The sequence below is a fragment of the Ornithorhynchus anatinus genome, chromosome 19, assembly GCF_004115215.2.
Source record: "Ornithorhynchus anatinus isolate Pmale09 chromosome 19, mOrnAna1.pri.v4, whole genome shotgun sequence".
Lineage (NCBI taxonomy): Eukaryota > Metazoa > Chordata > Mammalia > Monotremata > Ornithorhynchidae > Ornithorhynchus > Ornithorhynchus anatinus.
In genome coordinates, this window is record NC_041746.1 from 25,924,013 (window position 1) to 25,951,216 (window position 27,204).

Here is a 27,204-nt window from a genome sequence, read left to right on the forward strand (position 1 = left end):
CCGGCGGAGTCGGAGAGCAACTGCTTCAAGTTCATCTTTGAAAAAGGCTTTTAGTAAATGCCGGCTCGGTGCTGAGCACTGGGGTAGAAATGCAGGATGATCGAATCAGACATGGTAGCTGACCTCTTAGGTGCTCCACAATGTAAATATTTCTGAGCCATCTTTAAGTTTGAAGGAGAAGCAAAGATGGAGAGGAGTCCTAATAACATTTGCCAAAGGCCTGTTCTCTTGATCCCGGGACCTAGCAATGTGTCACGTATTCAGCAGTTGCTTGATTTATGTTTGTAATGATGATGATTGCTCATGTGCTGCTTGTCTTCTACTTTGGCTTTTTTCTAGGTGATAGAGCTCTCTACTCTCTGAATTAGATCGCAATTGAGAAGAGCTTAGGAATTGAGTAGAAAATTAGGATAGACTTTCCAAGGGATCATGGCAAAGGAGTTGCGGGTGGTGTCCTCCAAATTTTATATGTTTCCTCTTTATTTGATCTTTTTTATTAAACTATTTGAAGTGAACTGATGCACAAGTGCTTTTGGAATAAAATAGTACTGTTTAAAACTCACATTTAAATCAGAATGTCCTGAGGTAATCTTTAGTAGATTGATTCATGGTTCCTTTGAGATCACAAGTCTTAGAAAATAAAATGCACAAGGCTCAGCAGATGTTGATTTGGTTCACTAGTGAAACAAAAATCCTCTAATTAGATACTCTCTGGTGGGTCATCTGTCTTTGTGTTTGCTGCCTTTGGCTTATCTGTTTATTTTACCTTGTGTTTTCTCCTGTTACCCTTCTGTCTCCTGTTGCTGTGCTTTCCAGTTGCATAAGGGGAAGCAGCGCGGCTCAGTGGAAAGAACCCGGGCTTGGGAGTCAGAGGTCATGGGTTCTAATCCCGGGCAAGTCACTTAACTTCTCTGGGCCTCAGTTACCTCTTCTGTAAAATGGGGGTTGAAACTGTGAGCTCCATGTGGGAGAACCTGATCACCTTGTATCCCCCCAGCGCTTAGAACAGTGCTTTGCACATAGTAAGCGCTTAACAAATGCCATCATTATTATTATTATTATAAGATTGCCTGATTATCAGCCTTGATTTTTTTCACTTGTCGCTGATATATAGGTAGTGATTCTGTTGAGATTCAAACATTCATTCACATGTCAGTTCTCCCTCCCTCCCCTTCGTCCAGTCGATTTTTTTTTTTTTTTTTTACAAAGCCTTACCATAACAATTCAGCAATTGCTTTTTTTTAAAAAAAAATTCTAATCGGATTTGTTAGGGCCACATGCCATAAAGTTTTCTCCTGATATGTTGGTTTACCTGTAGTTTATTTCATCTCAGTTCAGGTTTCTATTTCATTCTTTATATAGTTCCCTACAGACTGGGCTCTGAAGCATAAACTCTAGTTTATGGATAGTTATAACTAGGTAGCTTTATTGTAGTAATTCTTCTCTGAAGTTATCCAGAGATAGCGGTTCCAATAAAGCAGACTAGAGGAGTCAGGAGGTGAGGGGGAAAAGGAGTGGAGAAAGGACATGAGCTGAGGTGAGGGAGAGGAAGGAAGAGAGGGGAGGAAGGAAGAGAGGGGATGAATGAGAGGGGAGGGAGGAAGAGTAGGGGAAGAAGAAAGGGGAAAAGAAGAGAATGGAGAGAAAACAGTCTTCACAAAAGTCCCTTAAAAGTTTCGCACATCTCGAAGAGGTTTTAACTAGTTAGCTTTATTGAAGTACTTTATTATTCTTTGGAGATATGCTCGAGACTTTCATCCTAAGAGAATATTGAACTCTAGAAACCAGATGCAGGAAGGATAACAGAGACCCTATTTGTCATCTAGACATTTTATCACATCCAAGGTTACGTGCACACAGATCGTTCTATAACTGACTGAGAGCATCCCCTTGGTGTCCAGCAAATTCAGGGAGTGCGGGAGTTATTAAAACCCTCTCTGGCTCTGAGAGAAAACACAGAAATTAATCGGGACCACATTTCCCGGAGAAAGACCTCTGTTGTCATGTTGGCTAATGGCTTGGTGATTCTTTTGGTGGGTGAGAGTGGAGGAGCTTGGGAGAGGCTGTGGAGAGCTTGCTCTTCCCAAATTGGCTTTGAACTTTGGGAAATATGTTTTACTGAGATTGATCATTGAGCCAACAGCTCAGGTGTGGCTTGGAGATATAGGTGGTGTAAGTCCACTGGTTGGAAGGACTGTTATATTTTACTCTCCCAAGTACTTAGTACAGTGGTCTTCACACAGTAAATATTCAGTAAATACGATCGACTGACTGACTTATTAAGGAAATGCTTTGGAGTGGCCCAGGACTACTGAGCAGATTGATTTTTATCTAGCACTTCAAGCAGTGGTTTCTCTTGCCAGGCAATTGCAGTCTCCTTGACTTTAAAAGGGGGGCATTTAAATAAGTTACGGATTTCATATGTTTCAGAAGTAAACAACTCCAAATAGCATTATGTGCCATGAAGCTGCTTAACTGTCATTAAAACCTTTGAGTGCTTCCAGGTGCTGAGAATTGGGATTGTGGGGTGAATATAAACCATTTCTCTTGGCTTTCATTGATCGACATTTCATAATGCTCGTAGCAAAGTGCTGGAGAGCAAATATTACATTTAGCTGTTGGAGCATCATAATTTAAGATTGAAGGTCCGACCTGTAAGAGAGGACTATGATCAAGCCCAACTCAGTAGTGTCAGAAGGTCTTACATATCTTCACTGGTGGTCAAACCAGTTGCTGTAATGTTTTATGAACCCACAGATCACTGATATATTTGTCATGGGCCAGGTCAACTTGACTCAGGTTCTCTTCCTTTGTCGTCTATACCCTGGGTTCTTCTCCTCTCTCTCTGAAAAAGGGAGAGAGATGAGGGAGAGAGTGTGAGCACACACATATATGTTCTTGGGAGTTTGCACATATGTAGGAAATTTGTGTGCATATAAGTCGGGAGTGGAGAAATGCAGAAGTGCAGGACTGCAGCTGGTTTTCAGGATGGAAAATAATTTCTGGTCAGTAGAATACTGATTTGATTTTTTAATCTCTGAAGCAAGAACTTCCATCCTACTTTAATGATCTGCCATTCAGATCCTTAAAAGTTCTGAGATTACGCTATTTCCGTATTCTCATTAACATCGCCGGTCTCTTTTGTATAGGCTTATCTCAAGTCCTCCTTGATAACCATTTGCAGTGACTTCATTACACTGGGGCCAGAAGGGGAAGGACACCATTCGTGTTACACGACTCTCCTCATTAGCCTACATGACAGATACCAAGGGCCCAATTTCAATATTCTTATGTAAAAAAGAGCATATTCACATGATGACTTTCCAGGATATTCAAGGTGAATTAAGGTTGAAGGACCTAGAGACTTGATCGAATGGTCTTTTCAATCTGCATTCATTCCTCCTCACTTCAGGCCCAGCCATGAGACCAGAGATGAAAAGATGATCACCTGAAAAAAGACAATATTTTCCAATCATTTTTCCATGTTCATTTCATTCTCACTAATTTATAAGTACAGTAATTACTTTGGAAAGATATTCTTGTTGCTTACTCTGAACCACTGCTGTAGTTGCCATTTCCTGTTAGGGACTCCCAGTGCTGAATTCTGAAGAGCTAGGTTGCGTTTAAAAATGAATTTTATAAAATCAGGACAGTAAAGCAAGGTGGAGCCCTACTTTAAAGAAGATGACTTCAGTTCTAATAGCAGTGACCATGTTGATTAAGTTAATACAAAAAAAGATAAACTCCTAAAAACAAAAGTGTTAATAGCTCTGCTTTTATCACTCACTTTAAAACTTAAATTTATTTCTTGAATGTTAAGGTACTGTGCAGTTAAGCTTTGTTCCCTAATCGTATAAACTCTGAGAGTTCTGTTTACATAAACATATTTTGTTGTTGCATTTATCTTCTCACTCAGGTTCATCGTTGGGTCAACTATGAGTCTATGTTGAAAGAATGTCTTATTGGGAGAATGGCAGCCAAGCCTGTTGCTGCTGCTAAAGGTTCGTTGAGCACAATCCTTCCTGCTCCCTCCTCTCTACCCCTCCCTTTCACTCCCCTCCACAAGATGGAGAACTCAGTATTGGAAAGCAGAAAGCAGTGTTCTTTTGAGGATTTCTGTGAAGGAGGAAAGGTTTCCTTAATCTGGCCATGGGTTTTGGGTCATATGCAGCCTTCCACGATGAGCAGCCTGGTTTTGGTAGGGCAGGGGAGACCTGGAGCCTGAGAACAATTTCTGAAGGTCCTTCTGCCCCGAGGCAATTCTTCGGGGTCCTTCTGAGTATTCTCTCTCTAATGATGGCAACAGAGGTTGCCCCCAGGAAGCCAGAGTCTTGAATCTCAACAACTGTGGTGTCAGCTACCTAGAAACAGATATCCTCTGAGAGAGACTGCATCTTGAAACAAGGTTTGACCCTGAAATCAGGTCCCTTTGGTGAAAGCATCTCATCCTGCTAACAAGTACGTGCATAACACGAGTGAAAGCGTAAAGTGTATAGAAAAACAGTTCATCTTAAAACTCTAGGGAGGTACCTTGGGCCATACTTTCTTCCATTTTTTCGCCAGTTTCCTTTGTATTGGTACCCAGGTGATATGAAACAGTGTTTTGGCTGCATGAGAAACAGCATGGCCTAGTGGCAAGAGCACGTCAGAGGACGTGGGTTCTAATCCCAGCTCTGCCACTTGTCTGCTTTGTGACCATGGGCAAGTCACTTAACCTCTCTGTGCCTCAGCTCATCTGTAAAATGGGGATGAAGATTCTGAGCCCCATGTGGGACAACCTGATTACCTTGTATCTACCCTAGCACTTAATACAGTGTTTGGAACATAGTAAGTGCTTAACAAATACTATAATTTTTATTCTTATGACTTCCTACATTGCCCAGGCTCCTTGCTGGTGAAACTGTGCGAAAAGCACTCAGTGAGCACATCCCGTGATTTCATGAACTTAACTCCTCGGGTGGCTGAGGGGTTGCACCCATGAATCCTGTTCTTGCCCTCAAAAAGACTTTCATTCAGTCATATTTATTGCACACTTACTGTGGGCAGAGCACTGTACTAAGTGTTTGAGAGAGTCCAATATAGCAGCAAACAGGCACATCCTCACCAGTGCTGTCCACCCAAGGTAGAAATAGTATGAGCTACCCAGAGGCCAGTTTCCTGGTCCTTGGGTGGGGCAAGGACTTTTTATTACAGGACACAGAAATGGGACACGGCCAACTGAGTAGTGAATTCACAAAGTCACATAAAGAAAGCTTAGGGACGAAGTACTGAACCTCACAACCTCATCTGTAGAAGGTTGTGACTACCTGACCTATTGGCCACGTTGCCAGAGGTCCCTCGTTTCAATCGATCAGTGTTTATTGAGCACCTACTGTTATGCAGCGTACTGATCTAAGTGCTTGGGAAAGTACAATGCAGTAAAGTCGGTCAGCTTGATCTCTGCTCTAAAGGCGCCTACCCTAATCCCATACTGTGAGCACTTTGTGGGTTTTCCCTCTGCTTAGGAAGTGCACAGATCATGTTTACTATTATAATAATCGTGGCATTTTAAGGCTTACTATGTGCCAAGCACTGTTCTAAGGGCTGGGGTGGATATGAAGATAATCAGGCTGGACACTACCCCTTTCTCTCATGAGTTTCACCATCTAACAGGGAGGGAGAACAGGTATTTACTCTCCATTTCACAGGTGAGGAAACTGGGACGTAGAGAAGTTGTGACTTGCCCAGGGTCATAGAGCAGGCAAGTGGCAGAGCCAGCATCGGACGCCACGTTCTCTGACTCCCGGACCCATGATCTTTCCACTAGGCCCTGATTGAAAGCATTTTTTTTCAAGTGGTCACAGTTAGAAGTCCTTTGGAACTATTGGTTTCCCCTTGAATATAACAAATACCATTATAACGAAGGACACACTATAAAACTTTTTTTTTCTTTTTTCAAAGAACCAGTCACCTCCCCATGATGCTAATATATTTCAGGATAATGAACCATGAAACTCAGGGTAATGAAAGACTTTATTGGGTTTCACGGCTTGTTATACTTTTATGGAATCTAAAAGATCTTTTCTTTCTGGCGACTGTCCAGGCTATGAAAAGCACTTATTTTAAAACAGTTTGGATTTGTTTTTCTTTCATTTCGTACTCTTTTTCAGGATAAATTTTATAGATGGATTCTGGTTCAGTGCAGAAATTAAAGAGCAGTTGCTTCACTGGGGAAGGGAGTGAATACAAAAATACACCGATCTATATGGTTAGATATGTGTAGACACAGATTGCTCATTCCTCCCCTTAACTACTAATCGATAAGTACCCCTGATTGATTACTCCTGTTGAGACAGGTCCAGGGGTCCTGGGTCCCAAAGGGAAAGGGGGAGCAAGAAGGAGCAGTCATTTTGGAAGATGAAAAGCTGAAAGTTGAATAATGACTTTCAAACACTATTATGACTAAGCTCTTCTCCATTTACACTGAAGATAGAATAAAAGGGATCTCAGCTGCAGTTTGCACGATCTAGGTTAGATAAAAGGAATTTCCTGAGAATCAGATGTTAAACTTTGAAATATATTAGTGAAGAGGGTCTGGGATCTCATTCCCTATAATATTTGAAAAGCAGGCAGATTCTCATCCGTCACTCTAAACCAGCAAGTTGGTTCATTAATAGAAGGTCGAGGACCATGTGTCCAGCCTAATTATCTTGTCTCTACCCCTGGGTTTAGTAAGATCTTGGCACACAAGTGTGTAACACATATCCATCCATCAATCGATGGCATCTGAGTGATCACGATGGGCCGATCACTGTACTAAGTGCTTGGGAGCGTACAATTCAGATAGTAGGTACTGATGCTCCCTGCTCACAGGTAGCTTACAGTATAGAGGAGGTTACAGTACCACAATTATTACTATTATAATTCTTGAGCACGTGGTAGTTTGCGATGATTCAGTGTGTTTTTGCCAGTGACAAGGAAGTGAGCTCTCCCAGAGGATCTTCGAGGGAGGAGTGTTAGCAGGTTGGGGGTAGAGGTGAGACTGGGAGAGCTCGGGATTCACTGGCACTGCCATCTCTTTTATTTTTCCCCCCAAACTCCTTTAGACTAGCTATCTCGGTCTGCCGCCACCTCAGCATTATCCCAAGCCACTGCCACTTCTCCATTGTTTCCCATCCCCTCCATCCAGGGGTGGAACGCTTAATTAGTTGTTGTTTCGGGGGTTTCAGTGGTTGAAAACCTGACCTGAGGTTCCTTTCCAATTGTATGAGTCCATGATTAAGGCCGTGCAGGAACTGGTGTAGAGCAGTAGAACCTCGGTTAGCCAAACCCTGCAGATCCAGATCTCCTGCCACTCCCGGCAGTTTGGGAGAGCTGGGCCCATCAAGCCTTTGGATCCCAATACTTGTAAGTGGATTTGGGCTGGATGGGGAACATTCTACTAGAAGATTGAGAGAAAAATAGGTCAACTCCATCATATACAATGTTTTTTTTTTCTCAGAAACATTTAGCTCTTCCAGTTAAAAATAAACTCAGCAAATGTGGAAGGCTTGGCGCACGCAAGCAAACACTCTCTCTCTCTCTCTCTCTCTCTCTCTCTCTCTCTCTCTCTCACACGCACACACACAAACACGACTGCCTTTTCCTTTTTACACAGGGCCAGGGTTTTCCCTTGCTTCTGTTTGTTCGGAGCTGAGAAGTACACAGTGACAGCTGATAAATGTTGCACAGGAGCACAAAACCCTAAAGGAAAAGAGGAAGCTGCACGGGCCCCAGGCACTGGTCACAGCCCCCACAACTCTGGTTTCCAAAATCTTTCCCCCTACACTCTGTCTCCTGGCCATATATATGGAAGAAGTAGTCTCTCCTTGGAAAGGCCTTTTGTCCCTGAAGTAAATTTTGTAGGGAATCTTTCAAATTATCTGTGCTTCTCTGAGAAGAAGAAATGACGTGTCAGTTTCCTCAGCTGTGAAATGAAGATGATGATGAAATCGTGTACTTACCCAATTTTTTTAGAGACCATGGGGAGAAAGCTCAGAAAGAGTAGGAGGTTGACGGGAGGAGAAGCTGCAATTGACTACATAAAAGGCAGGCATCAGGAATCACTAAAGGCCATAGAGTTTGTCAGCGAAGTTCTAGTTAAAAGACAGGTGCTGTAAGAAACCCTTTTTCAACTCTTTGCCACATACACAGCTACCTTTTTTTCTCAAAAGAGCATTTTTGAGTTTTATCAGGAGCCAAAGGCATGGTAAACATAAATAGGTCTATCAGTCTATCAATGATATTTGAGTGCTTACTCTGTGCAGAAGACTGTATTAAGTGCTTGGAAGTATACGGTGTATTAGTGTTGGTAGTTGCAATCTCTGTCTACAGGGAGCCTTCAGTATAGAAGGGAATACTCATTAAATTAAGTTACAGAGAGGAAAATGGCAGGGTATAAGGATATGTAAGTGTGGTGAGGGTGAGTTTGACTGCACAGGAAACTGTAAGAGTTAAAGTAGCATTACCATGATGAATTCAACTCCTGTGAACGTAAGGAAGCACCAGGCCAATTGGAGACATTTGCTTGACAATATTTCCCAAGAGTCTGACTTTACCTAGCTACGTTTGAACTCTTACATAGTTTATTTTATGTCTCCTGTCTCTTTGCAGAGAATCTTGAAGAGAAGAAACGCTTAAATGGTAAGGATTCCTAGGAAAAGCTAGCTGCCAATGTCAGTAACACCCAGAAATGATTACTTGATAGAGAATGTTTGAAAGCTGCTTTTGACTGGCTATCGATGATGATATTTTAATATTAAAGTCATGTGTCTGCACTGATCAAAACTTGTATAAGGTGTCAGTAGCTGAACAGAAAGCCGAGGTCCTGCACTGGCATTTCTTATGGTGTTTTTTGGTTTGTTTTCTGTTAAAGTCAACACAGGCCTCTCATATCCCAGTCCAACAGTTGTCTATTTTTCAAGGTAAAAAAAAGTTTTCCTTGCATGCTGTGGCCGCTACTACTGTTACTAATGATAATAATTGTAGTATTTAAGTGCTTTTTATGTACCAAGCACTATACTAGACACCAGGGTAAATACAAGATATTCAGGTTGTACACAGTCCCTGTTCCAGATGGGGCTCACAGTCTGAGTATGGGAGAGTAGGAATTAATCCCCATTTTCCAGTTAACTGAAGCACAGAGAAGTGAAGTGATTTGCCCAAGATCACATAGCAAACAAATGGAGGCGCAGAGATGATGAAACATAGGGATTTCTTCAGGTCTTAGGTTTTTGATCCTAAATAGTATTTGAAAGGACTTTCGAGGTGCCTAGCAAATAAGGAAGCTCTTGACTATCCAGAAGATGGATTATTTCAATAACCTGTGAACGTTGTAACCATACCTGTTCCTCTCTTCTTAGTTTTTGGGATTTTTCTGGTCCTGCTTTATTTCTCAAGGTTGGTTTAATCCAGGAAGACTGGGAGTTCAAATTCACTCTTCAGTCTTGGAGTTTCAAAATTCAACCTGTCTTATGTTTTAGAACTATAAATGCATCTGTTGGTGTCAATGTTTCTTTGGTGGAGAGAAATGCCATGGTGTAGACAATTCACTTTGAATTTTCTTTTTGTAGGCATGCTTCCTAAAAGCCAAATTTCAGAAACACTTGCCAAAGATAATACCCCAAGGTAGGCAATTCTGTTTTACTATGTCTGGATTACATTAAGCTGTGGTTGGTGTTGAAGGGCGATTGAGGGTACTTGGTGTGTTTTTTCTATACTGAAGTATATCTAATTGTTTCTAATTAAAGTAATGCCAATAAAACTATATAAAAAGATTTGATTTATTAGGTGTTCCTTCATCATCACCAGCAGGGTTTGTGTGGTTGTGGGGGTGGGGAAGAGAGCAGTGGTGTGTCAGAACTGAGAACTTCCATACAATATTGTGAGTCTCACTACACTGAGACTGGATATACCAAACACTCACTGCTGGAGGTCCAAGCCTTCCTCTGTCCCAGATTTCTCGCAGAAAGACCAGAAACCACTCAGACTACACCATCGCCCTCCCCTATCTCTTTACCCCCAACCTCCTTCCCTCCATCCCAACCCGTTCCCTGTCTCTCATCGCAGCAGGAAGGGCTCTGGTAATCTGTGTCTTGGAAAAGCTGCAGATAGATAATGAGAGCATACTGTAACTAAAAGGCCAATATGGTCTAGAAGATATGATTCAATATTGGGAGATCCTAATCTCACTCCCAATTCTGCTATTGTCATTTGAATAATGATTCAATCTCTCTGTAACCGTTTATTCCCTGTCCCTTAAATGTTCCACACAGACTTTGCTGCAAAGATTAATTAGGTCACGCATACAAATTACCTTGTGCTCCTTCAGGGCAAGGTGCCGGCAGAGAATTTAGTAGGAGACTATAAAAATGCAACAAAATGATCCAACCAGAGATCTGCATTGTAATGGTAGCTTACCAAGATTTCAACTATTTCAAATAAAGGAGGCAATTTTTAAATTTGTGAACGCAGAGATTGGGCAGAGACAGTGCTTATTAAGCTCATTGGTCCTTATTATGTCCATCTAGAGCTCTGGGGAAATAATCAACTCTATATGAAATGTGAATGCATTAAAATGAAATGATACTATATGATGCACAACAAATATGCATGGACAAATGAAAATAATATGCATATATTAATAGCTTGCAATTTGAGGGTTTTGGGGTTGTTTTTTCAGCTATGATTGGTTCCAAACAGAATCCTCGGTCACTGTTGCCATCTACACAAAACAAAAGGTAAAAGTTTTCAAATTTATTGAAACCTGAAACCTAGAATAGAAAAAGTTTTGTTTCTGTGCAATTTTGTATATGTGTGGGTATATATACCTATATACTAAAAAAGGGGAGAGTACTTGTGAAATTACTTATTGAAAATTACAAGTAGCCCAGTCTCCAAAACAGTGGGACCTGAAATAACTGGAGACCATTTTGGTGTGAAGGGGTGGATGTTGTGGCACCGCTCAGGCGATCATCCCCACACCCCTTGGGGATAGTTCAAAAATCTGAAGCTGGCAAAAGCTTTTTCTTCATAACTAAAATTCCCTTCTCCAGTTTTCCTTGTGCCTTGGGAACTGTACAGTTTTAAAACAGAGCTGATAGGGCTCGCTCTACTACAGCTGAAGACTTGGCACTAGCAGTGGCTCACTCTGACTAGCACTGTTGATCAGGCATCTTCTCTTTAAGTTGCCTCGGTGTGCTCTGGGCTGTCCCAGGTACTGGGAGAAGCAGTAGAGGAGCTGGCAATTGGTACTCATGAATGGGTCAAAGCTTAGAACAGTGACTTTGCACATAGTAAACACTTAACAAATACATTATGATTAGTAGTATTAGTAGTAGGCAAGTCACTTAACTTCTCTGTGCCTCAGTTCCCTCATCTGTAAAATGGGGATTAAGACTGTGAGCCCCACGTGGGACAACCTGATTCCCCTATGTCTACCCCAGCGCTTAGAACAGTGCTCGGCACATAGTAAGTGCTTAACAAATACCAACATTATTATTATTAGTAGTAGTATTGGGAGGAAGCGAGTGATCCCGGTTTAGGGGCTGCCAGAAAACGGGAGGCAGATGGGCAGGAACTTCCCTCAGGGAGAGGATCTGCCTCTCTCTATTTGCCTTGGACCCCAGAATGGGCACCCCCAAGGGGGAAGTAGAAGGATGTCCAAAATGAGGGGGGAAGCAAAAGGAAGGAACAAGGAGGAGGATTGAGGTACTCGGGGGATTAGGTCAGACTGAGCTATAAAAATTGAGCAGATTTACAAGCAGTAACTGATGTCTATGTATTTACTAGGTTATTTCCTCTGTAATTAAATGCCAAAATCAAACATTTTAAAAAATATGATAATTGGGTGAAACTCTCTAAATTTGGACCAGCTCTCCCTTATAGATCTCTAGGTGTTGCTCCCTGAAAGAAATATCCAACATAAATATTTAGCCACTGCTTATGTGCTACCTTTTTGGTAGAGGGGATGGGGTACCCTTGATTGGGTATATATTTTTTTCATGGGCAGCAACTTCACATAAATATGCAGTTTACCTTTGCTTTATGAGTTTAGACACTTTGTTGATCTCTGCATAATGTCCTGCCCAATTTAAGGACAAATAATACATGGTGGAAAAAAAAAGTTCATAAAAATGTAGGCCTGTATAGGTCAAGATCAAAAAGTGATTTGAATCGGAATCATTCTTATCAGGAAGAGGAGGCGAAGCGAAGCGGCTTTTCCTTCTTTGTGAAGTTAAGTGATATGCAGAAGTAGCTGAAGTTGAGTGTTTTGAAAGAGTTTCCCTTTCATGTGTTAATGGAGGCAGCTTTTCCAGGTTTTTTTTTTGTGGCCTCTTCAGAGCACCACTGATTGTTTAAGCAATAGTTTAATGATGAGCCTCTATATTTAAACTGAATTAATGAAATGTATTTTCTCTTAGCTATTTGTTCCTGAGATAATTTCAGCTCATAATGTAGCAGACATCTGAAACGTACAATTGGAGCTTTTGAATGCCCAAACAATTGTTTAACTTCCTTTTCCTTGGCCTGATTAGGTCTAATAAGTTCCTCCTTATCACAATCTCATTTTCAGTAAGACTGTCTTAGAGTAGGTCGGTTGTATATATTTTCAAATTAAATTTAGAAATGGAAGTGCACTCGAGTCTTTTATTGAAAACTTGTTTCCAAGGGTGTTTGTAGCTTGATTAAGTGTCTTCCTTCTCCTCATCCTCTGCTCTTGCTTTCTGTAAAGGATTTAGATTCTGAGTTGGTGATCGTTGACTACCAAGATGGTTCCTTGAGAGCAGAAATAGTTATTAAGGAGAATTCATATCTTCTACATTATGGTAAGAACCTTTTATTGGAGATAGAAAAACTCATAAGCATTTTTTGGTCTAACTTAGTCTTTTTAGCGGGTGTTTGATTAAAGAAATCCTCCACAAATGCTTTCAGTTTGGGTTGGCAAACTAATAATTCATTCCTTTGCCTTTTATTCCCTCTATCCATATAAAAGACGTTGGTAGCGATGCCCCATCCATCAATCAGTTGTATTTATTGAGCACTTACTGTGTGCAGAGCACTCTACTTGGGAGAGTATAACAATATAATAGACACATTCTCTGCCAAAGTGAACATACAGTCTAGAGCAGCGTGCGTAGTGGCTAGAGCACGGGCCTGGAGTCAGAAGGTCATGGGTTTTAACCCCAACTCTGTCTCTTGTCAACTGTGTGACTTTGAGCAAGTCACTTAACTTCTCTGTGCCTCAGTTACCTCATCTTCAAAATGGGGATTGAGACTTGATCCCCACGTGGGACAGGGACTGTGTCCAACTCAATTTGCTCCAGTCTAGAGGATGGTTATAACTCCTCTTATTGAAGTAATCTAAATCAGGGACACACTTTTTGATCGAGCATCCATTCTTTTTTTTTTTAAAATATTCCCATGATCCCTGAGATTGTCACTCCTTCCCACCAAATGGGAGACAGAGTTTCACTCTCCAATGTACACTATTCCTTCCCCTTTTTCTTCAGTAAGGCAGAATCACCCTATCCTATAGCTATTGTAGTTACCATATTGCTCCATTACTTGCTCACTGATTCACCCCATCCTTGTTTTCCCCTTCCTCCCCATATTCTTCTTCCCCGCCCTCCTCCTTCACGTCACTCCTTCAGCCACCAGTTCACCACCCAAAAGCAGCCTTGCAGTCCTCCTCTCCTCTACAGACCCAGATGCATGACAGAATAAAATTCTTTCTCTTCCCCCTTCTTCCTGAGCTCTAGTAGCAGCAATCGTAATTATTGACTGCTTACTGTGTGCAGAGCACTGTACTGAGTGCTGGGAAAGAATACGTAGGGAGAACTTAAACAGGGCCCCTTGCCTTCCCTTCCCCTCTTCTTGTTAGTAATCATATCCGGAGCATTCTGAAAAGGAGGTTGAATGTTTCCTCCCACCTGGCTTATGGTGTTGTGTTTATGTGGCACAGCAATTTTTGTCATTTAAATCATTTTCCCCTTTCTTTGAGTGGAATAGCCTTCTTCCAGTTTTCATTAGGGAATCAGATATTTTATTGTCAATCTTGTTAGCGGCACAACCAGACAGAATTCACAGTAGAAATGCAGGAGTAAACTATATAAGTTGTGGCTGGTTCGTATCGCATTTTGCCTATTGCTATTGAATGAGGTGTTCTCAGATATCAAAATATATGAAAGACTAGAAACTACGGGAAAAATAACTATTAATATAACATTGGGGAGAAGTATATGTTCGTTTGTATAGATGTTAATTTTGAAATGTATTTTCCATTTTAGTCCAACAAAATTCCCCCTTTGTGGCTAGCCATATTTGTGTTCTTTTGCCCCCAGATATTTGCAACAAGATGTAATATGAAAATTTAAAATCATCTCTTCATGTTATTCATGGTGCTGATAGCATGCTAAAGAATTTGATTAAATATAGGGCTTATTTCTGTTGCAGAGCTGAGCTATGCAATTCAAGAGGACATTCAAGGCAAGTATCAAATTAAGTCTTGGTCTTTATTTGATTATCACATTGCATTCAAAAAACGACAGCTTTGTAAAATGATCGCTTTGTGTCACATTTGCTGTCCTACTTCATCCTCATTCCTTCAATTATAATACTGTTCCCTTCTGTTCAGAGGCCTGTTTCAGGAGCCCTGTCTTGTAAAGTTGATTGGGGGTTTAGATTTTTTCTAAATGTGGCTGACAACAATCTTCTTAGCCCCTCAACTCCTGGGTGAAGGAGTGGGGAGAAGTGCCTGGTCTCCCCACTCAGTGAGTTGAGCTGCAGAGGTAGATGACGGCAATCTTCAGGATGGCAGGGGTGCCCTGGGGAGAGAAGAGAAGTCACGGGGGGCTGATAGCAGGTTCACTGGTTTGGGCCCCAGAAGAAGTAGCCGGGAGCAGTTTTGGGAGGTGAGGAGTGCAAGAGTGGGAGGGTGAAGATGGCAGCAGCAGCCAGTCTGAGGCTACTACCAAGCTGAAGGCACAAGTAGAGAACAACGGCCTTGGGAACCTCTGGCAAGCTGGCGATCAGTGATATTTAATGAGCACCGTACTAAGTACTTGGGGAGCGTACAGTGACAGTTGGTAGACACAATCTCTACCTTCAAGCAGCAAAGACTAGACTTGTCTCCCCTCCCCTGTTTAGTTAGGACCAACCACCCAGCCTAACCTCCCCAGATAACTTTGCCAATGTTCTCACACCCGAGCAGCACAAAATACCAATGCTTTATTGGTTGGTGAATCCACAGCAGGTTTTTTATGAGACTAAAAGCTTTCAAAGCTAGATTTCCATAGGCAGTGTAGAGTTCATATCAGTGGCTAAAAAGACAAGACTAGATTTATGATATGAAACCTGCTGTCAGCATAGCCAGGTGTTATAAAAATGTGGCATTGTCCACGTGAATAAGTTGTTAATTTTTTATTTTGGCCACAAGTTGTTTCATGATTCTTTTTGAAACAGCCCTCCCTCTACTCAGTAATTAACAAGAAATCTGGCATTGCTGGTTTCTAATAGCAGATGGCAATGGGTTTCAGGCCTTTGAAAGTGAATTTGAATCTAAAACAAATTTAAGGCTAATATTTTGAAGAGTAAGTAAGAGCTAAACTTCAGAATGTAACAGTAGACATCCATCGTGTCAGAATAAGATAGCTCTGCAAGAAGAATTTTAAAGATTTTCAGGCCTACAAAAATTTTCAATAGACTGCAGTGTTTCCTTAGCCCAACCATATTTCCCAGTCAATCAGTTCATTTCCCAGTGCCCACTACCTCTTCCAGAATAAGTACCCCTAACATTCTCCTAAAAAAGAAGTGAAATTTTGCTTAAATTAGCCAAAAGCAATGTCCTCATTCACTCTAAGGTCTGATTTCATTTAGCTGTTTACTATTTTCATGGTTGTTATGTTCAATTTCAGTGGTAAACCAGCTGTGAAAATAATCAGAGGCCTTAAGGTTCAGGGATAGAAAGAAATAAGGTTGGTATAAAAAAGATTAATGGCAAGAAGGGATTTTCATTAAAAATAGAAAATATGACTTGGTGTACAGGTCTAATGGTCCCTACCATTCCTAAACAGTGGCTATGGCATCAGTAAGTCTGGGGAGAAAGTGTACGTTTTTGTAAGCTGTGGTTTTGGGTTTCGATGTTTTTTGGTTTTTTTTAAAAAGCTGATCCCAGATAAGCGTCTTTGTAAGACTTTTATCAGATGTGCTAACCCATATTTCTTTTTAGTACGCATTGCTGAAAAAGTGGGGAAAATAGAGATCATTCTGAAGAAGAAAGATAGCATCGCTTGGAAAAGTCTTGGACATCCCTTGGAAAACCATAATTCTTTTATTTCCCACAGAGACACGGGTATGCTCTAATTTCTGAGTTTGATAGTGGTCACAATCCTGTGGATGTTCATGGAATGAGTTGGGAGTCTTGGGGGTGAGTCCTGAAATGATGATGATAATAATAATGGCATTTCTTCAGCACTTACTAAGTGCTAAGTGCTGGAGATACAAAAGAATCTGATCAACACAAGCAAAGGCTTTTTAGAATTCCTGGTTCTGAAGTGAGGTGACCATCAGGAAAATGTCTCACAGTATGGAGCTCGTCTTTTTGGTCCTAATTTTCCATATAATTCTCTTAGTAGTGTATCCCAGCAGTCTCTGCTTTCGGGTGGCAGCTGCTCCTCATGACTTAAAAAGGTGGTTGTTTTTTCCCCCTCAGGGCCCATAATTTCAATTTTTGTGCCAGGATATAGTATTTGTACACTAATTGTATAGTATATTTTGTCATGCTCCCTAGGTCCCAGAAGAGTTCTTTTTGTTCTCCAAGTTTTCCACCGTGTTGGGCTAAGCTAAACACCATCTGTGTCATCAACATGCTGTCCTGCTTCTTCTGCAGTCTCTTGATTGAAATTGTGTTGGACCTAAATTACCCCCAAAGGAGCACTGCATTCTGGACAGCTATTTCTTGCTGCTGATCCTGAATTCACTTGTTTCCAAGGTTTAAAAAGTCCCTTTTATTTCTCTGTATTTAATAATTATAATAACTGTAGTGTTTGTTAAGCACTTATTGTGTGGCAGGCACTGTACTAAGCCCTGGGGTAGATACAAGCAAATCGGGTGAGACACAGTTCCTGTCCCACATGGAGCTCACAGTCTCAATCTCCATTTTGCAGATGAGGGAACTGAGTCACAGTGAAGTGACTTGCCAGATCAGTGGTAGAGCTGGGATTAGAACTCATGACTTCTGACTCCCAGGCCTGTGCTCTAGCCATTACATTACGCTGCTTCTATTTAGAAGGTGGAAGTGACAGGAAAAGTGTGATATTTTCAGTTTTCTGGTCGGACCTCTTATTTTTGAAGTATGGAACAAACTCTTCCAAACTTTGCCTTTTCTATTCTCCAGAGTTAGAAGGCCTTCTTGCAGTATGTGTGCGTCGGATAGGGGAGGCTTAGAGAGGGGAAAAGAGTTGAAGTGGCAGTAAAACTGAATCTGGTTAGATGTAAGGATAGGTCCAGTTAGAGCACTGAAAGAGACTCCTGCCCTGGAAAATCACCAGGGAGAGAAAAAGCACACATCTCTCGTAGGTGGCTAAGCGTTCGAGTTCACAGAAGCTGGAAAATGGCCATCTAGCCCAGTTCTATGGTGTGAGTCTATTGTGGGCAGGCAATGCCTATGCCAACTCTGTTGTATTGTACTCTCCTAAGTGCTTAGTACAGTGCTGTGCACATAGGAAGCACTCGATAAATACCATCGACTGAACGATTGATGAATCACATAGGTCTGGTTTCCAGCCCACTGCTGACAATCACTTAATGTTAAGAGAGTGAGGTTGATCAGAGGAAGCACACTTTCACAATAGTAATGGTATTTGTTAGATGCTTACTGTGTGCCAAGCTTTGTACTAAGTACTGGAATAGATACAAGATAATCAGATTGGCCACAGTCCCTGTCCTGCCCCGGGGCTTGAAGTCTAAGTAGGAGGGAGAGCGGGTATTGGATCCCTATTTTCTAGATGAGGACTCTGAGCCCCAGAGAAGTTATGTGACTTGCCCAAGGACACAAAGCAGGCAAATGCCAGAGCCGGGATTAAAACTCAGATCCTCTTACTCCCAGGTCCCTGTTCTTTCCACTAAGCCATGATACTTGATAAATCCTCTAGATTGTAAGGTCCTTGTGAGCTAGTTTCTTGTCTACCATCTCTGTTGTACTGTGCACTCCCAAGTATTTAGTACAGTGGTCTGCACACAGTAAGTGCTCAATAAATACGATCGAATGAATGAATGAAATGCTCAGTATATACCATACATTGAGCAGATCTGTGTTCAGAATGCATCTCTGGCTTTGGTCTCTTGCTGATGTCATGTTGTATATATGTATGACTTGTCATGGGTTCGAATCCTGCTCTGCCACTTGTCAGCTGTGTGACTTTGGGCAAGTCACTCAACTTCTCTGTGCCTCAGTTCCCTCATCTGTAAAATGGGGATTAAGACTGTGAGCCTCACATGGTACAACCTGATTACCCTGTGTCTACCCCAGCGCTTAGAACAGTGCTCTGCACATAGCGCTTAACAAATACCAACATGAATTAAATGTGCTTGTATGTTTCTGTAACTGATCTGACATCCAGCAAGTTTGCTGAGAAGCAAAGTGGAATTGTGCATCTGTGTGAACTTGAAGAGTTCCTTCTGTTTCTTCTCTTCCCCCCTCTGCCCTCCCTTACCCCTCCTTCCTATTTTCCTTTGTAGAGACTGGGGGATACTTTGAAGTTCTGCTCTCAGAAGGTCTCATATGTATTAGTACAGTTTAAGTGCTTAATCTGGAAGCTAAGTGGATAAAGAAAAATGTAGCATATAAGAAACAGCTTACTGTGTTAAAAAAAAAAAAAAAGATAGCTCAGGGCCAATGATTCAGGAAGAGGAAGCTTATCAATTATTACTTCTGCAGTATACAGCAGCTGCTGAACACCAAGTACTGGACCAGATTCAAAGTACTTGGTAAGCATTTATGGCAAATTGCTGATCCACACAATGCCAGTGATCTTTCCAATGCCTAAAGGAGAGAAGGTCTATTTATGCCTTAGAATATTATTATTCCTGAGAAACAGATTGTTTTGTAGAAGTTGTTTTTCTAAGTGTGCTCAGTTTCATTCCCAAGTATTTAGTTTCTTGCACATCCAAATAAATAATAGGATTTAAGAATCTATTGGCAGATCCTTTGTTAGGTACTCAGGGACCCAGGTAGAAATCAGTCAGGTAGGAAAAGAAGTCATATTCAGGAGTTTTTATTGGGCGCCCATCATATGAAACATAAGGTACTTAGTAGACACAAAAGACGCAGTCCCTCAAGGAGCTTATGATCTGGAGGGGCAGAAAGGGAGAGGTGGATGCCCAAACAGAAGACCTGGAAGGAAGAAAGAGTGGGAGGAGAGAAATGGAGGCAAGGAAAGTGGGGAAGAGAGAATTAGAAGGATTGGAGAGAGCTGAGGCCACCCAGAGAAAGGTAGACCAGAGCCAAGGCCAGGTGGGAAGTTGTAGAGAGGTGGGCTGAGCTAGTGGGACAAGCCAGCTATGACTAGGAAGGCAAAATAAGCCACAGATGGGAGAAACACACAAATTTGTGATTGTTCATGGACCTCAACTAGATATGAAAATCATCCTGTTTGAGTACCAGTACATCTGGGCCCTTACATTTGAGGCAGTTGCTGCAGAGCCATGTTTTTTGTAAAAATACTGTGGGTGTTACATTCATTCAATCATATTTATTGAGCGCTTACTGTGTGCAGAGCAATGTACTAAGCACTTGGAATGTACAATTCAGCAACAGATAGAGACAGTCCCTGCCCAATAACAGGCTCTCATTCTAAAAATGCTTCTATCACTATTTACTAACGATATATATCTTGATCCAGAGTAGACTGCAGAGATTGTCAGTTATATATTACAAAGGAAAAAATACAAATACATTAATGGTATTTGTTAAATGTTTACTAGGTCTCAAGCACTGTAGCAAGTGCTGGGTAGATACAAACTAGTCAGGTTGGACGCTGTCCGTGTCCCACTTGGGGCTCACAGTGTTAATCCCCATTGTGCAGATAAGACAACTGAGGCACAAAGAAGTAAAGTGACTTGCCTAGGGTCTCTCAGAAGAGAAGTGGCGGGGTCAGGATTATCCACTCCTCTACTCTCACTCTAAAATCCCCCAACTGAGGGTTTCAGTAGCTGTTTAGACCAATTGTTTGAATTTCCACTGGATGTTTAGCACTGTACAGGGTGCTTAAGTAGAGGTATATCTGATAAGGCGTTTGTTAAGCAATTTGTGCCAAGAACTGTACTGAGAGCTAGGGTAGATATTCAGTTGGACTCAATCCCCTGCCCATATGGGATTCACAGTGTAAGCAGAGGGGAGAACAGCTTTTAGTCCCCATTTTACAGATGAGGAAACTGAGGCATAGAGAAGCTGAGTTGCCCAAGATCACCCAGAAGACAAGTGGCAGGGGCAGAATTGGAACCCAGGTCCCAGGCCTGGGCTGCATCCATTAGACCACCCTCCGCATTTCCTAATAATTGTTGTTTTTACCCTCTGTACTTCCTAGTAGAAGTTGTTTTTACCCAGTAGATCAGAAGATGATTACTTATTTGAGTAATTCAGAAATAAATAAAACCATCCATTTTTCTAGGATCGTTCTATCGAAAATGCCAGCTGATTTCTAAGACAGATGTCACCCATGATACCAAACTTTTCTGCTTAATGCTGCCTCCAAGTTCTCATCTTCAGGTGCCTTTAGGGCAGCACATTTACCTCAAGCAAACTATCGCAGGTAAGTTGAACAGAAGCAATCAAGAGTGGTGTTTTTGTTTTTTAAGAAAAATACTTTCATCTTCTAAGCATCGAGCAGAAGGTGAACTCAGTTTTGATCTTCAGTTTCAAAAAAATCTGCCTTTTATGATGGTTAGGTGCTGCTGTCGATTATGACTGTTACCCGTGTGTTCAGTGAGGATGAAAAGAGCAATGCAGGACTGACTGTTTCTTCCTTTCTGCACACATGAAAAGACCAATCCTTTGCTGGATTTGCTATCGTAATGCCTGTCACGGTGTTATTTAGGTCAGAGTTTGTCAAGCTCTGGGAAGTTAAATTGACAACGTAATTGGCAGAGACTAAGCATTATGAGATATTGTTCCCTGCATCCTTTTGTGCCGTGCATGTTGGAAATACATCACTGAAAAATGACCCTTCCTGGCCCCAGTTTCCAACGTGATGATGATGATGATTGCGGTATTTGTTAAGCGCTTACTGTGTTCCAGGCACTGTACTACGAGTCGGGATGGATACAAGCAAATTGAGTTGGACACAGTCCCTGCCCCACATGGGGTTCACAGTTTCAGTCCTCATTTTAAAGATGAGATCACTGAGGCCCAAAGACGTTAAGTGGTTTGCCTAAGGTCACACAGTAGACAAGTGGCGGAGCCAATATTTGAACTCATGACCTTAAGAGTCCCAGACCTGTGCTCGATCCAATATACCATACTGCTTACTTTGGTAGCTTGTACTGGAGTAGTGATTTCAGGCAAGTGGCGTGTTACCACGATGCTTGCCCTTTGGGTTTTTTATTTTGTCTCATGGTGGTTAGTGACAGTAGAACTTCAAGATCTATTGCATTTCCAGTGGCCAGGAAGAGATGGCTTTTGGATGCAGGGAATCCTAATGGTCTTTTTTCATTGTTTTATTTTTCATGACAGTGCTATTCTTTTTGTAAATAGTAGCATTTGTAAAGGGGAGGGGTCTGGCAAAGTATTGATTTGTTAAGAAATTTAAAGATTTGACCTGTAAAATATCAGTAACTGTGAGGCTTTAGTGTATACTAGGCACTTGAAGAAACATACTGAGAAAGTAAGACAGAATCAATCTCTCTCTCTCTCTCTCTCTCTCTCTCTCTCTCACACACACACACACACACACACACACACACACACCCCTCCACATACACACCCCCACCCCCACACACACCCCAGATAATGGAACTGTCCATTTTATGGGCCAAAATTCAGGCCGTCCCAAAATAGTCCAAAAAAAGCATCTAAATGGTGGGTAAGGTGTGGCCTTATCTACCTGGTGATCCACACGTGCTTTGCCATGGGAATAATTAAATGTACTCTGGCATCCTCTTGTGTAATTTGTGAAATTAACCAGGTTTAGGAAAGTTTCTTCATTTTCAGTTTTTAGAGCTGAGGTTTCTTTGGTTTTTGCTGGTTTCAGGCACAGAAATAGTGAAGCCGTATACACCCGTGTCAGGTTCCTTGCCATCAGACTTCCCGGATCCCTGTCATCCTTATAACAAATACATATATTTTATGATTAAAATCTACCCCAGTGGACTTTTCACACCACAGCTGGATCATCTTCAGATTGGTAAGCATTTGCATGTTGCCTAAGGGCTTTGTATAGCAGTTGCCCTTTGTAATTTGTTTCCTTGCCATTGGTTTGGAATTTTAGTTTCGGTTATCCCCTACAGTTCAGTTTGTTCATTCTCTTTCATTTTATTTTGTCTCCACCCCTACCACTCCTGCAAGCCCCTATAAGCACCATAAATTTTGCCAAAGTTCCAGGCCTTTTTCTGAACACCTGAAACTTGAAAATTAAAGACACTTAATGTGATATTGAAAACTAAAGGCACTTCAGTTTATTAAAGATGACCAGTGGTGGGATTGAATCAAATGACAGCAGTTTCCAATTTCTTTCCACACTAGGGATGGTGGAGTCTTCTAGGGTCTAATAAAGGAAGAAACCCTGGTCCAGCCTCCCGAAAGGTCTCTATTTGATAGTCTGTAGTGTGCAGAGCACTGTACTAAGCATTGGGAGAGTACAGTACAGCAGAATTGGTAGGCGTGATCCCTGCCCATGAGGAGCTTACAGTCTAAAGAAGGAGACGGACATAAATATAAATAAATAATTTGCAATATATAATTTATAATTTATAGATCTGTATCTATACATACTGTTATTGAAACTACTGATAAAGTGACATTTTTGGGTATTGTGAGGATTTCAATTACCTAGATTACCTCTCTCCGCCATTATTTTGATAATCTAGTGTGACAGTGTTAATCTTTTCATACTGAAAGTATCTTTTGAAAAAAATCTAGATGAGAGGAGTGTGGGAGGAATTATTAAGATTTTTTTTCATTTTTTTCACTTTTAGGGTTTTCTGATGTGTTTAATTTCATTGTTTAGGAGATTATGTTTCTGTGAGCAGTCCTGAAGGCAATTTTAAAAAGTCTCAGCTTCAAGCAATAGAAGATCTCTTTTTATTGGCAGCTGGAACAGGCTTCACCCCAATGGTTAAACTACTAAATTATGCTTTGACTAATATTACCAGTCTCAGGTACGTAGAGTATAATCCAAAAACATAAAATTTTATTTTGTGTAGATAAATGATTTATGTGAAAATGTTTTGAGTTTTCCAACAGAAAGGCTATATGTAAATTCCATGGTAATAATGGTAGCACGGGCTTTGGAGTCAGAGGTCATGGGTTCGAATCCCCGCTCTGCCACTTGTCAGCTGTGTGACTGTGGGCAAGTCACTTAGCTTCTCTGTGCCTCAGTTACCTCATCTGTAAAATGGGGATTAAGACTGTGAGCCCCACGTGGGACAACCTGATTCCCCTGTGTCTACCCCAGCGCTTAGAACAGTGCTCTGCACATAGTAAGCGCTTAACAAATACCAACATTATTAGTACAGTATTGCCTCCAAAAACCCAATATTCTTGGGAGCTAGCACCTGTGAGATATCTGAAAACTCTGAGCTTTTGACACGTGAGGAAGGCATTTCACAGACCCAAACTGTGTAAATTCTCCCGGGGCTGATGGGAGGGAGGAGGTAAAGTCATCGCTCTCCTGGTATCCTAGCAGGACTGTCTTGGACACCCAGGTAGGTGTACTGTTAATTAGTGTTCTGCTCTCTGATTAGCCACCATTCTTCCCTGTAACAGCAGCTTCAAGGTCTGCTGGCTGCTCACCTGCTGATTACCTGAACCTTAGCCCAGCTCATGTTCAAATCCCACATGGGGCTCACAGTGTAAATAGAAGGGGGAACAGGTATCTTTTTAGCAGATGAGGAAACTGAGTCACAGAGAAGTTAAATCACTTGCCCAAGATCTCACAGCAGACTTGTGGCGGAGTCAGGATTATAACCCAAGTCCTTCTGACTCTTGGGCCCGTGCTCTATCCACTAGACCATGCTGCTTCCTTGAATGTATTCTGAAAAACAGGGTTGGTGTTGGATAGAAGGGTCTTCTTTCCTCTATGTGGCCTTCCTTCTCTTTTTGTCTTACATCTCCTTCATTGCTCTTGGCCTGAAAACTATAAGCCCCCCAGAGGACATGAACAGGTGAGAATAAAGTGATCTAAAAATGACCTCCCTGCTGACTGCAATTTTAACAAGCACCACTTCAGTGGGCAATTTTCAGGCCCAGTAGAAATTCCCTCAGCAGTGTTATTTTTGTAAAAATGAATAACCTGTTCAAAATAAAATGCCTCTAAACCCCTCTATGAAGGCCCACTTCTGACTTGAGAACTTTATTTTCCTGTTCTCATGAAGAGGGAGGAATCAGCAGGAGGACTTCCTCTTCTCACTTGAGTTTATTGTTATTCACTAATTTCAAGACATTGACAAGGAAGTAGCTTTCTCTGAAGTAAAGTTTAGAAATCCTAGATTTCTGAAATAGAAGGAAGAAACTTTGGCATGTGCAGAGCAGTTTAACACTGCAAAGTCAATGTGGTGATAATACTGAAGGGCAGGATGAGGTGCTATGTGCATGATATCTAGCTTGCAAGCTCCTAATGGGCAGGAGTCCTGCCTATTTTATTGTCTCCCAAGCTAGCACAGTATTCTTCACATAGTAGTCACTCAGTAAATACTATTGAACAATTGATTGTTCAGGGTCAGACTACCTCGAAGGCGAGGTCCTGGCAGATTTTTGTGTCCAGTTCCTGAGCAAAGCTTCTGGTAGAGGAGATGACCCAGAGTCCCATTATTAGGAGTCCTGCACAGTCTATTTCCAGCCTCAGTGATCCCAGGAGCCGTTAGAGAATTGTACTAGTGACTGGAGGTAGAACCCGAGGTGAGCCAGGAGAGGATGAGACTAATCAGTGGTATTTATTGAGTGCTGACTCTGTGCAGAGCACCATTCTTTGCTTGGGAAAGGACAGTACAATAAAGTTGGAAGATTGTGAGCTTGTCCCACAGATTGTGAGCTCATTTTGGGCAGGGGAATGTGTCAGTTGTATTATACTCTCCCAAGCTCTTAGTATGGTGCTTTGTACACAGTCAGCACTCAATAAATATGATCGAATGAATTAAGACAGCCCCGGTCCACAGAATTCTCCATATTTTCCCTCCTACTTAGATTGTGAACCTCTTGCAGAACAGGGATTGTGTCCAACCTAATTAACTCATATCTACTCCAGTGTTTAGAACAGTGTTGAACACACATGCTTAACAAATACCATAATCTTTTTTTTTTTTTTTTAAGCATCTAGTCTAGAGGGGAAGACATGGTAGAGTGTAAGGATATGTACCCAAGTGGATGGGGTAAATATCAGATGCTTTATAGTGGTATTTTTTTTTTTTTGTTTTGTAATGTTATTTGGTTAAGTGCTTATTATGTGCCAGGCACTGCATAGATAGATTCAAGCTAATCAGGTTGGGGACAGCCCCTGTCCCACGTAGGGCTCACAGTCTTAATCCTTGTCTTAATCCCCGCTGTGACTCCATGGCAAATTACTTATCTTGTCAGTACCTCAGTTTCCTTATTTAAAAACTGGGGAATAAATACCTATTCTCCCCTCTCCCTTAGACCCTGAGCCCCAAGTGGGACAGGGACCATGTCTGCTCTGATTGTATTGTATCTGGCGCAGTTAGTACATAATAAATGCAAGAAATATCACAGTTACCATTATTACAACTAGGAAGAAAATGTAGAGAACATTCTGGGGACCAGAACCAAAGGTGGCAATGTCTTTATGTCCTTAGGGACATTAAATGGCTGTGAACATGCTGAGGGCCGCCTCCTTTTGGGATGATGTGGGGCTTGTGATGGAGCTGTGGCGTCACCGAAATGGAACCCAGAGGAGATTTTAATCCACATTCTTCCTTGGACCCAGCATTGAGCCAGGCAATGCCTGGGAAGTGATAGGAAACAATGTTCCAGTCACAGCATGGTCCCAAGTATCCAGCACTGAGTCATTCATGTGCATGGGTAAACTTTACCAATTTATTTCCCCACACAAAGATATGCCAGACTACACTGACTCTGGCTTATTTGACTTGGGCAGTGTTATTGGATCTCATGCTCTTGAGGTGATGAAATAAACAAAGCAAAAATAAAATCAGTAATGATTTCATAAAATAAAGCACTCTTTAACTTTCTAGCCCTTGATTTTGCTGCACTTCTAGACTCTGTGGTAAAATTAGCAGCACATACCCCCACGAATTGGTCTGCTGGAGGGGGAGGGAGGACAGGAGAGTTGCTCTGCTCTGGGGAGATTTGGGTCCCGGTGAATATTTCCCCTGAGTAACCTCTCTCCAAATGTAGTAGACATCAAACAGTTTCAGCCTGTGGATACTAAGCAGCTTGGTCTAGTGGATAGAGCACAGGCCTGGGAGTCAGAAGGACCTAAATTCCAATCCCGGCTCTGCCACTTGCCTACTTTGTGACCTTGGGCAAATCACTTTATTTCTCTGTGCCTCAGTTACCTCATCTGTAAAATGAGGGTTGAGACTGACTGTGAGCCCTAAGTGGGACAGGGACTGTGTCCAACCTAATCAACTTGTATCCCGGTACTTAATATACTGCTCAGCACATAGTAAGTGCTTAACTAATGTTACAGTTGTTATTATTAGGTAAATCTTGATAAATAGCAACAATTATTAAGAACTGTAGAATAATTACCTTGACCAATAGGAAGATGTAGAAACTTAACAGTATTAGAAAACCCAAAAGAAGCATTTAGCTGAGGGTGTTTTCCACCTCTTCAGTTCTTTGTATTGGCAACTGCAATTAAGTCTCCCTGGAGGACCTCGGCCCCCACTTCAGTGCATCAGACCCTGCCGTGGGCAGTAGAAGCCTGCTGATGGCCATGATGGTTGGGGTAGCAAGGATAATTGAAAGCCCCAGGTACTGCAAAACACCATTTG

The 27,204-nt window shown here is 41.7% G+C and overlaps 1 protein-coding gene across 5 annotated transcripts in view; it reads left to right on the plus strand.

Annotated features, from left to right (window-relative positions):
• LOC100082244 (cytochrome b5 reductase 4) overlaps positions 1-27,204 on the plus strand; it is a 58,931-nt gene that overhangs the window by 22,892 nt on the left and 8,835 nt on the right. For 4 of the 5 annotated variants that reach the window (XM_007670728.4, XM_029047280.2, XM_029047282.2 and 1 more), the window contains 10 exons: positions 3,917-4,001; positions 8,632-8,661; positions 9,591-9,645; positions 10,700-10,757; positions 12,752-12,845; positions 14,473-14,505; positions 16,247-16,369; positions 20,688-20,828; positions 22,266-22,418; positions 23,241-23,391. In XM_007670728.4, coding sequence (XP_007668918.2) covers positions 3,917-4,001; positions 8,632-8,661; positions 9,591-9,645; positions 10,700-10,757; positions 12,752-12,845; positions 14,473-14,505; positions 16,247-16,369; positions 20,688-20,828; positions 22,266-22,418; positions 23,241-23,391 — 923 coding nt within the window. The remainder of the gene's footprint in view (positions 1-3,916; positions 4,002-8,631; positions 8,662-9,590; positions 9,646-10,699; positions 10,758-12,751; positions 12,846-14,472; positions 14,506-16,246; positions 16,370-20,687; positions 20,829-22,265; positions 22,419-23,240; positions 23,392-27,204) is intronic. The other variant, XM_029047281.2, reaches the window with a different exon arrangement.